The sequence below is a fragment of the Maylandia zebra genome, linkage group LG22 (genome assembly GCF_041146795.1).
Source record: "Maylandia zebra isolate NMK-2024a linkage group LG22, Mzebra_GT3a, whole genome shotgun sequence".
NCBI lineage: Eukaryota > Metazoa > Chordata > Actinopteri > Cichliformes > Cichlidae > Maylandia > Maylandia zebra.
In genome coordinates this window covers 29,897,111-29,909,197 of record NC_135187.1, presented here as the reverse complement: position 1 = coordinate 29,909,197, position 12,087 = coordinate 29,897,111, and the positions used below count along the sequence as shown (strand labels likewise).

Genomic DNA, 12,087 nt, shown 5'->3' with positions numbered 1-12,087 from the left:
GAAACTGAATCGACCAAAAACTAGCTGCCATCTGACTGAATGGGAGTTCAACTGTTTTTTTTGCAGGTTGAACAGGTTTCTTTGTTCTGCCAAAACAATGAACGGTAGCGCGGTCCTCTCTAGCCTCTGATCTGAGAAAGTTATATAAAAGTAATATATAATCTGAATGCTTATCTGCTGATTATATTGTTTTATGTATAAGAGAGGGCCAGTTTTGAGTTTGAGTTAAAAGTACTGACAGGAAACTATGCTTTTGCAAAAATAGGACCTGCAGCCAGAAAGTGAAAGTAAGCAGAGTCTTTGATCAAAACTTGAAGTGTGTGTGACGTCTAGAGGAATTATATAAATGACTAAGCTTCCTGTTTTACTTCAGACTTTGGCTGACATGTCTGTGTGTCTGCTGAGTCTCCATATTCCGGAATATGTAAAATTAAAGATCATTTTTTGAGTTTGACCACTTTGAGCTTTGTGTCTTTTTTGGCCGTAAAGAATACAAAGAACTGGGATTTAATACGCCTCTGCACAAAAAAAGTAAGGAAAGCTCAATTCTCACTGTTTAACTGCTCTGGCTCCTGTTTCAGGCGTTCTGTCCCGGACAGGACTCTCACTGTGAACTTTGATTATGTTATTGTAAACAAACTGATTGTAAACTCGATCGCTTCTGTGCATTGTGTCTGCTTTTGGGTCAATTTCTGTGCCATCTGTGACAAAGTTATCATCTTCCAGATTATAATAAATAGGTAGATAAGTACCTTAAAAATGTAATCCATAGTGTAATTGGAGTTGTATATACATTGCTACACAACTAATAAATGGCTTAATATCAGTATTATTCATTTTTAATTCAAAAATTCAGTATCTAGGAAGTATTAAAATGTATGCTAGTATCCTTTTTTGGAAGTGTTTCTTTTACTCCAATATTGTGACGGATTTGAACATTTGTCAATGTCGTAAATAGCATACAAATCATCATCAGTTTTAATAATAGAGTACTGTTACTTATTTAGAGACCTCTTTATAGTGATGATATGTTTATATCACAGTCACTGTTGACTTCTTTGTCTACTAAACCACCGAATCACTCACAAACCATGAAATATGCATATTGTATTCGTTAGTCAGTAGTTAACAGCTATTATTATTGCAAGCAGCTGACAAACCTTTTAACATGTCAGCAGTCATACTGGTCACAAAATAAAGTAAAAGTTTAGAACTTTAGAACTTTAGAAAGCAAATTTAACGCATTATTACCAGTCCTTTCGTCTGTACTACTGACACTTAATGTGTTGACAACCTTAGGTTGTGTCCACGCCTTCTCTGTCAACATTATTTTCACTATCAACAAACCTGATGCTTCAGGGCAAAACAGTGACAAGTCACAGTGTAAAAACAGTGACTTGTCTAAGAAGTTTACATCCAATGGTTTCCACATAGTGGAAATGGCAGAGATAAACCCCTAAAATTCCCTACACCTTCCTTTCACCTAAATTTAAAAATGAAAATCTAAATTTTGCAAGAGAGAAAAATATTGCCATTAGTCCCATTTAAGAATAAACTTAAATGGGATAGGCAAGCAAGCATTTCTAAGTGATGTTATTTGTAATGTTTCAGTTGAGAGAAAAAAAATATATTAAGCATCATGTGTCTTTTGCAAGCCAGCTGCACTCACATGATCCTCTACTGATCCAAATCAGCTAACATATTATAAGCAAAGATAATAATCTGTATCTTAATTCAAAAATATCATATAACACTACTGTTTTGTAAATATTAAATAAATTGCTTTCCAGTGTTTAAGTCAAATTAGTTAGTATGACAAATAGTTCTTTTAAAATTTACTTGAAAAAAACCCCCAAACAACTATTTTATTTTTTAATAATTTTATTAAATCTATTTTTCTGGATGATAGAAGCCACTTATGAAGCATATCAATGAAAAAAAAAGATTAGGTTTTGGAAGAAGTATTTTGCAAACTAAAACACAAAATGTGACACACTCTGGGCAGAGAGACATCCATAAAGAATGGCTTAAGAATGGACTAGTAAAAGCGCTATATAAATACAGGCCATTTACCATTTACCATTTACCATTTAATGCTGGATGAGGACAAAAACACACAATTGGTTGAAATAAATACCCAAAGTTTCACCTGAAGACATCAATGTGAAAACAAAAAAAACATCACAGTAAGAACAGTGGCAGAGGTCAGAAATAATTGCATCAAAGGGGCCCAATGTACCGTGTTTTTCGGACCATAAGGCGCACCGGATTATAAGGCACATTAAGCGAAACAAAACAGTCAGATAAGTCAGATTGTATTCAACTCATTCTTCTTCCTTTCTCCACTTCCATACCATTGATTCATTAATGTTGATTTTTCATTAATACTTAGGCAAGACCTCTTTATAGATATAAAGGGGAAATATGGTACCATATTTTCCGCACAATAAATATGATGAGTTCTGAAAAAATGAAAACGTACAGCTCTGCCATCACTTCCAACATAAATTAAGACAGAAAACTAAATAGTGACGTTTGTAGGGTTACTGAAGTTGGGCTAGTTGGTATATAATGATGTGCTGCGTGATCGCTAGCGACACAGCTATGTTAGCATAACATAAACACAGTGAAGCTGGAGGATGAACGCTAACTTTTTAGCAACTGAGATAATCCATCCACAATACAAGGTTCGTCATTAATATACTGCAACAACATGGTAATAGAGCAGCTGCGAGAGAATTCAACATTAATCAATCAATGGTACAGAAGTGGAGGAAGCTAGAAGAATGAGTTGAGTAAAATTTGGCTTATCTGGCCGTTTTGTTTAGCTTAATTCGCCTTATTATCCGGTGCACCTTATATATGAAAACAGACACGGTCATCAAGCCCACTCAAGAATGGTGCTAATTATTTTAGGGATTGTAACATTTAGTCCTATCAAGTAATCATAATAATAATAACAATAACAATTGCAACAACAATAAGAACTCTTATTATTATTATTATTATTATTATTATTATTATTATTGAAACACTTTTTCACATTATACACTGGATATTACACAACGATAAAGGTTCTCCATTTATTTTTTATTACAGTTAGTATGTCCTTTGCATGGTAATACTAGCAGCAAAGGACACAAAAAATGACATCAGACAATGACATGTGAAGGGGTCCTGCCCAAATATCAATGACACTATCCTCTTGAGGCTGTTTTGGCAGCATTATTTAGACAACTTATGTTGGGTTTTCTATTACTTTGTTACTTGTTCATTTGTGTTCTTAGTAGCCTCAATGAATGGTGAGTGTTAGTATTTGTAGCTACCATGTTGCATAGTGTTTTAGAGTTAGAGGATTTAAAGATAGGCGATTGTGGGCGAGACACTTCACCTGTTGCCTTCTGGTGGTGGTCAGAGGGCCCGGTGGCGCCAGTGTCTGGCAGCCTCGCCTCTGTCAGTGCGCCCCAGGGTGGCTGTGGCTACAATGTAGCTTGCCATCACCAGTGCGTGAATGTTTGTGTAAATGGGTGAATGGGTGGATGACTGGTTGTGTAAAGCGCTTTGGGGTCCTTAGGGACTAGTAAAAGCGCTATACAAATACAGGCCATTTACCATTTAAGATTCTTAAGTTTTCAGCTAATAATAAAGAACCTCTAGTAAGAGTTATGCGTTAAATGTTATGGTGTAAAACATGGACTCAAATATCAGCTGTATTGTGCTGATAAGAGGCTAATAGAATATATATTTAAAGGTATTTATGTATATGTGTTTGCATGTGTGTCGGTTTGTGGGTTGTCATAATAAAATAAAATTTATTGTCACAACTTCTCTGTGTGGCAATGCACAAGTCAGATCCTCTATAGTTATTTGCACATAGTCAACAACCACTCCCTCCCTCCCTCCCTCTCCCACTGAATAGTTGCTCATTACTTGATAGCTACATGGATAGCTTAATAGATATATCCTACAAGTTCTTCTTGACTCATATTCCTGGTTTGCAGATGCATTACATTTACACTCTGTCTTATCTCACACTAATCTGTAGCGAACCTCTGAAGTGTGTTTGCATTTATTTAGTATGCATTTCCCAGATTTCTTTTTTCCCTATTTTTTCAAACAGTTTAGCAATTTTTCTTGTTCTGCCTCAAATAGAGTGGCCTCATATTGTGTAGTCAAATTCTTCAGAAGCAAATGGGATAATTTTAATGAGTGCCATTTTGAGTTGTTTTGCTTTTTAATCATTGTGTTGTTTTTGTTGCTATGTTACTTCGTTTTAGGTTAATCAGCACCAGAACCACAAGGAAAGTTTAACTGAACAGGAGTTTTTCAACAGCAACAGAGGTAAGCAGAGAAAACAATGAGATAAACAGTTCATGCAAATGCAGAATCTGACCAAGATCTAGAAATATTTTGTACTGTGTTTTCCATTCTGTTGGGTGTCATACTGTTTTATTCAACTTCAAACAACAGATCTTGTTACTTACATGAACTAATAATGTGGGAGGTGATTTATGCTGGTAAATGCTATCTGTTCAAATGCCATGAATATAAGAGGACACAAACCAACTTTTTATGCTTATCCGATTTTGTGCATTCCAGTGCAATGCTCTTAATATGCTGCAAACTATAAATATTTATAAGTAAAGAGTTATTGTTTCTATTACTGTATTCTAAAGGCTTAGTCCTATTTTTCACATTCACACATGTATTTGTTCTCAGATTGGAACTCTGCCAAGATGTATTTCAAATGGGGAAGATCCAGAGTTAGCATTTTCCCGCTACTGAGTATCACAGCAATTGTTTTGGTCTCCAATCTTTTATGGAGTTTTTCTGGATATACCTTCTGTCATCGCGAGCCGAGTCTTTGTGGCTGTCAGAAATGTCTAAGAGACAGTGATCCTTGGTTTAATGACATCATTAGTGAAGCTCCTGTACCCTTTCTGTCACAGAAACATATACCTTCAGAGGAAGATTTCCTCTGGTGGAAGGTAAATAATAAAAAAAAATCAACATATCACTTTTTTGGCTTCTGTGGTGATGTTAAAGGTATTATTATTATTAAAGAGCAGTATCAAGTATGTCATGACATTTAACAACATATTGCTGCTGTTAAATGACACGGTCTACCTCCATCCAAAAAACAAGCACAAATATTCCTCTATTGTGTAAGTAAACAAACTACACAAGTTTAGAGCACCTTGTACTATCCATCGTTTATTCTTTTAAATATACTGCACTCTTCACCCTACTGTATTTCTACCTGAAGAATGGTAAAATCCTTACCATTTACTGGCAATGACAAGTTCTGGAAAACTTTTTTAGTTCCTTTAGTGAAAGTCGCAATATCACAATATGAAAGCGCCTCCCTACGCATAAAACTGGATCATTGGCATTTTTTTTAAAGGGCCAGATTTACTAAATGGGGCAAAATAGCATGAGAGCGAATTCCCACTTATTAGTAAGACAATCAGTAAGGCAATTGTTTTGGTCTGCAACCTTTTATGGAGTTTTTCTGGATATAACTTCTGTCAAAAGAAATGGCTTAATATGGCAATGAGTATTTTTTTTGTTTCTCTCAAGAAAGGGGTAGCGTTCAGGCCCAGGGGTTGAGGTTCTCACTAATGATAACTTAGAGCTCTGAGGTAAAACTGTGACTCTATCTGAATTGAAAGACAAAAAAAATATTCGAATCTACAGTATATGTTTGTGTAAGTACTGTTCATAATCTATCATTGCATAAATGTGCACAACTCATATGCTTGAAGAAACTTACAGATTAATGCTGATGTTGTATCTTGCAGATCAGTCTTAAACTTTTCAGAACAATTCTAAATAGGTCTGTGCGATATGACCAAAATCTCATATCCCGATATAAGAATTCTATCATCCTGATAACGATATAAATCACAAAAATGTGACATTTTCTGTAAATTCTGTGAATATCGGGCAGCTCGACTTGCGGGAAGTGTTTCCAGCTGCGCGTCATGTAGCTGGAGTTGAGTGTTTTAACCGATGCACGAAACGATACATTTTTAGACATAAGTTGTAACGGCCGCCGTTTTCTTTGTGAGTATTTATTACACGGCATGCTGCGGAGAAAAGCCGGTTCTAACGTTTGAGTCTAAGGTTTATTTTTTAGCACCTGGCGGCTCTTTTTTACTATTCATGCGTAAATAATCTACTTTTTCACGTGGTTCAGTTTATTTTGAAAAGTCTCAACAGGATCATGAGCTTTATTGTGAAAGGTTTATGTGGAACATAAACAAACGGACACGCGATGGTGTTACCGTCGTTATTGCTAACCACAACGCATAAAAACAGGCGCTTGTCCGCCCGAAGTGTGGTAATATTAAATATAAGAGAAAGAGAGAACTTTAAGAAATTAATATAGCCACTGCAGTGACCATCAAAACAATGAAAAAATATTGCTGTAAAAAGTTCATTATGCAACACCACGAAACAAACTATAGCATAAAATGAAACGATAGACGTTTTTATATCGTCATCGAATATATATCGTTATATCGAACAGCCCTAATTCTAAATATCAAATTAAAGTACTGAATTAAACTTCAGGCCTAATAAGATTTTTGCCTAAATCAGTATACATTTTTTACTCTTGAGCTTCAGTGATCTTTCACAGTTGTTGTAAATGGCGCATCATAATATTGATGCTGATATGGAAAAATGTTTGAAAGGGTCTTTCCCAGACTTACTGGTGACTCATGAACTTGTAATCATTGGGAAATTCTATAATATTTTTGTTCTGTGGGGAAGTTTGATTTTTTTTCAATAACTTTCTCCTCTTTGTCAGAACTTACAGGGGGCAAGACTTCAGAACTTGACTTTGTACAATAAAACTCTAGAGAGGCTATTTCAGACAATAACACCAATTGCAGATATTGGAGAACCTCGTCCTGATCACTGCAGGAGTTGTGCCGTGGTGGGGAATTCTGGAAATTTGAGAGGATCGCATTATGGACCTCTTATTGATTCCCATGATATCGTAATAAGGTAATAATCATTTAACACAAACACAAAATCTAATGTAAACAATGTTCTTGCGAGACAAAAAGTATAATATAATATAATATAGTATAATATAATATAAGTCTATGTATAAGATAAGATAAGATAAGATAGAACTTTATTAATCCCTCGGGTGGGTTCCTCTGGGAAATTCGACTTCCAAAAAGCACAGCAACAACCGAAGTTACAGTTACAGAATTGTTATATATATATATATACACACACACACACACACACACACACACACACACACACACACACACACACACACACATATATAAATACAGAGACAAATATAAATAAAATATACAAAGGGGATAAATAGAATAAATAGGAATAAAAAATAAAAAATTATATTTATGTATCTAAAATGCAAAAATGTGTGCTAAATATGTATCCTTCTGTATTATTTAGAATGAATCGGGGGCGTACCAAAGGCTATGAAAGAGATGTTGGAACCAAAACAACTCATCATGTCATGTATCCAGAGAGTTCTACTAGACTGGACAATACCACTCATCTCTTGTTTTTTCCTTTCAAAACACGTGACTTTTTGTGGCTCATGAAGGACATAAATCGAGGGTAGGCTAAAAGGGCTACTGTCTTAAAACCTATGTTGCCAGAAATTGTATAACTGTTTTGCTCTGAATAGCAGATTTTAACTGCTTTGCAACATAGTTTCAGCTAATTGTAAGGAAAAATGCAGTATAGTTTTTTGTTTTTGTTTTGTTGTTAGAACAACCAAATTAAACAAAACAGTTTTTGAGACAACCCATCAGAGGTCAGCCTTTCTTTTTTTAAACAGCAAAAAGTGCATAAAGTTATATGAATTGTTATATGAACAACTTAATCTTTTGTTGTGATGTGCTAGTCTTAGGTAATTATTAGCATTTATTTATGTAATCAGTTCATTTCATCTTTTTAACAGGGAAAATGGTGCTCCAAACTTAAAGAAGATAGCTAACAAAGATTTGGTGAGTATTTTAGGTTTACATGAACAAAACTGACATATAAGCTACCATTAATTCAGGCAGGAAACAAAGTCAGCTGATTTTACACACTGAACTGGATAATCTCATATACAGTAGGTTTTACTATTAACCTGATTTAGCATATCCACCATTGCTACAGATGTGCAAGCCATTTCACAAATCACCTGCACCTCAGCTTTTTCTTTGTTGCAGTATTTACTGTTTACTCTGCTCTGTATTGGGTATTGTTATGGTTTTCCCAATCTCTCATACTTGGCATTTATGTGCCTGGAAGGTCATGCGGGTCAATAGTCAAAGCCATACCACCAAAAACAAATACTGGCTTCTTTTAGCTACAGTCGTGCTAATTTAAAGTATTTTGTGAATTCATTGCAGAAAGTAATAGTTCATAGAACTCAGATTTAAGGCTATGTCTGATTCATAATAGATCTGGATCCTCCATCCGGCTTTCATGAAATATGTTCATCAAGAATGGCTGGGAAAGAAGGGTGCTTATCCATCCACTGGCTTTCTTGCAGTGGTTCTCAGCCTAGTGATGTGTGATGAGGTATGTTCACTTTAAACAATTTGTACATTATGCATCTGACTGACAGTGGTGGTAGTTAAACACTGAGAAACACTGATTTACCAGCAAAGCTGAGAAAAGTCTGCCTTAGATGACTACATGCCTAAAACAGAAATGTATCTATGGTTATTTCAAGAAGAGTCAAGAAGAGTGGACATCTGATGGTTGACACATTTACCTGCAAACCAAAGGCAGCAACTACTCTAGCTAAAGACACATGGGTTGTGTTTAAAGGTGGTACCATGAAGGATATCAAGTGTTAAAAGTATTGCCAAATCGAACATGTAGAGCCTACCCGCTTGTGTCAACAGAACAGCTGAAAGTAGTTTTACATAACTCTTGGATAGCAATGTGTAAAAATGCCATACCTGATGTAAGAGCCAATTAAAGGTTAATTTTATTAGTACTGGTAAAATGATTAGAGGAGAAATATACATGTTTGATGTTAAGAATATAATTTCTAGTTAAGGCTTTCACAATAAAACAGGAAACATGAATCACAACTCAGAGACACGGACTCAACACAGAGAGACAGAAAATGACACATGGAACTGAACTATACATGAAGCCACAATTCCTAAAACATGGATAACAGAAACATGAAACTGTAATAATAATAATCACAACCACAACAAGAGAACAAGAAAACAATCCATGATGCAAAATTAAACCAAAACATAATAAACTCAAAATACCGGGTCCAACGGACCCAAAACCGTGACAGATACAGTCAATGTGGAGTTTTTGGCATGTTATGAAGCTGGTTTACACTATGTCTATTAAAAATTCTAAGCAGAAGACAAATAGTGCATGCAACCTGAGCCAATAAACCCCTGCAACTTATAAGATGGCAGATGAAAGAGAGGTGGGAAGAACATGTAAGTTAACAGAGAAGGCTTTGGAAGAAAAATTACAAAGATGTATTGCTTTAAGAAGACGAACATTAGGAACAATCACAGGCAAAATAAAGGAGATAAAGATAATGATGAGTGATGCTCAGAACCTTCAAAATTTGAAAGAAAGGGTGGAAAGTAACTTTGCATAGGCTCTGAATGAGTTTCAAAGTCACAATAACCAGGTTATGAGCCTTTTGTCTGAAGAAGAAAAAATATTTGACCAGGACAATTGGTTTGAGCCCAAAATGGCATCAATAAGAGAGTTTATGAAAACAACAAAGAAATGGATAGCAGAGGATCATAAGCATATGATTCCAAATGAAGCTGAGCAGCAGGAGCACATTACAGTTGGCTTGGAGGAAGCTATTAACCCAGATGACAGTGCATCACAGGTTGGAGCTAGAAAGGATGCAGTTCATAGCTCGCGTGGGTCTCAAGTCAGCCGAGCATCTACAACAGGGGTGCCCAATCCCAGTCCTCGAGAGCTACCGTCCTGCAGCTTTTAGACGCATCCTTCTTCTGACACACCTGAATCAACTGAATGCCTTGTTATCAGGCCTTTGCCAAACTTGATGGCATGCTGAAGAGGTAATCACACCATTTGATTCAGCTGTGTTGGAGTAGGGATGCATCTAAAAGCTGCAGGATAGTAGATCTCGAGGACTGGGATTGGGCACCCCTGATCTACAACATCTAGAGTTTCCTCCACTCGTGCTAAACAGGAGGCAGAACACGCAGCCTTGCTGGAAAGAGCCGCAGCATTGAAGAAAAAGAAGAAAAAGCAAGAACTTGAGTTAGAGTTGGCCAGGATTAGGCAACATCTTCAGTTTGAAACAGCAAGAGTCAAAGCGGAAAAAGAAGAGTTAGAGTTGGAGACTGCATTAGCAGAAATTCAAGCAAAATTAAAGGTGCTCAAAGAATGTGAAAGATCTGAAGATGGTCTGAGCAGTTATGTGTCAATACAAAGATCCCAAGGTCGAGGAGTTAAAAAGGAAAGAGTTGGCATAATGCTCCCACAACAAGCTGATGTGAGTAGTCACGCTAATTCACAAGTGCAAAACTCACAGGTACCACATCCAGTCCCCACTCATGGGCTTAATGGTCACGTTAACAGAAGTGATGATGTATTGTCAGTCATGCAGAAACAGAATGTAATCACTGAGTTACTTGTGAAACAGCAGCAGCTGGCTCAGTTGCCATCAAAGGACATTCCGGTTTTTAAAGGTGATGCACTACAGTATAAGGCCTTCATAAGAGCCTTCGAACAAGCAGTAGAGCAAAAGACTGATAACGATCAAGATAAGCTGTATTTTTTGGAACAGTTCACTGCTGGCGAACCACAGGAGCTAATTCGCAGTTGTGTACAAAGGTTACCGTGAGGCCAGACGGTTGCTACAGTGTATACCGTACACTCTCTGATGGTGTGCAGCATTCCCACGTCTAACAGGCAAAGGAAGCTTTGGAGCACACATGTAATTTCACGCTGTTGGAAGATAAACAAATAGAGAATGGTAAATTTACATGAACCTCACTCTAAATGGGTTTATATAAATATCATATGTAATATGGCAATGACAAACCTTAGCAGACTCTGTGGGTCCAGCTTGCGCAGTGAAGCACGAGCGATTTGCTCCTGTACTGGGCATTCCATTGTCCTCCTCTACCCACGCAGTGCCTTCTTTTGCCGTCTGGCTCAGACAGGGCTTCCCAGTACCAGGGAGGCATCTTCCGAGGAGGCATGTTGGGTTCTTCCGTCTCCTTTTCAGATTCTTCTGAGGAGGTATCAGTGGCCTGCTGGACAAATGAAACCTCTCCTCCATCAGAATCTGCTTCGTTCATTTCCTGAAGCAAGGCCCAAGGATGTTGCGCCGATAGGTTATTCCTGCATGGCAGTGATACGGAGGCCATCCTGATGTGCGTTCTCAGAAATGCGAAGAAGAAATGATTCTCCCTCCTGGTCGGTCTGCTTTTATGTACAGTACTGTGCTGTAGTCAAGCAATGCCACTCCTACACATACACAAATCTCTCCTGGTTGGGGGAGGGTGTTTTGCACAACAAAAGCAGGAGAACAATGGAGCTACTACATTTATTTCATGCATACATACATATACATGCATTTCACCCCCATGTCATACTGTGTATGGTTGTGTGTGTGTGACAAATAAAAAATTTGAATTTTTACTAACCCTGCGCAAATTTGCGTATATTCCCTGAACCTAACACCTCCTAGTACCCTGCTGAGAGGCCTTCAGCTCCATTGTAGGGTTGTAACCCAGATTTTTCTCTTACCTTGGATCTGAGCTACTCTGAGTGAACAAATGCAAATCTTCCAGGCCTCAAAGATAATGGGTGGTTTGCACAACAAAAACAGGAGGAGAATCGAGCTGATGACCTGTGAAAATTTCAGCAGGGGTGATTAACACCTCGGGACATCCACCAGAAAATAAAAAAGTCAGTAATTCTAGGAGGTCTTACCGGTAGGTTCAGGGGATTTACGCAAATTTGCGCAGGGCTAATAGATCTAGTAGTAGGGACTTGTACCAGGAAAAAAAAGAGGCTCAGTAATTCTAGGTTAATTTTATTGGTACTGGTAAAATGATTAGA

At 37.1% G+C, this 12,087-nt stretch overlaps 1 protein-coding gene across 1 annotated transcript in view; it reads left to right on the top strand.

The window, feature by feature from the left end:
* Positions 1-509: 509 nt before the first annotated feature.
* LOC101481935 (CMP-N-acetylneuraminate-beta-galactosamide-alpha-2,3-sialyltransferase 1) overlaps positions 510-12,087 on the top strand; it is a 28,025-nt gene continuing 16,447 nt past the window's right edge. The window contains exons 1-7 of the mRNA XM_076879076.1: positions 510-531; positions 4,278-4,341; positions 4,720-4,988; positions 6,815-7,014; positions 7,444-7,611; positions 7,958-8,003; positions 8,449-8,568. Of these exons, the coding sequence (XP_076735191.1) occupies positions 4,737-4,988; positions 6,815-7,014; positions 7,444-7,611; positions 7,958-8,003; positions 8,449-8,568 (786 nt within the window). The 5' untranslated portion in view covers positions 510-531; positions 4,278-4,341; positions 4,720-4,736. The remainder of the gene's footprint in view (positions 532-4,277; positions 4,342-4,719; positions 4,989-6,814; positions 7,015-7,443; positions 7,612-7,957; positions 8,004-8,448; positions 8,569-12,087) is intronic.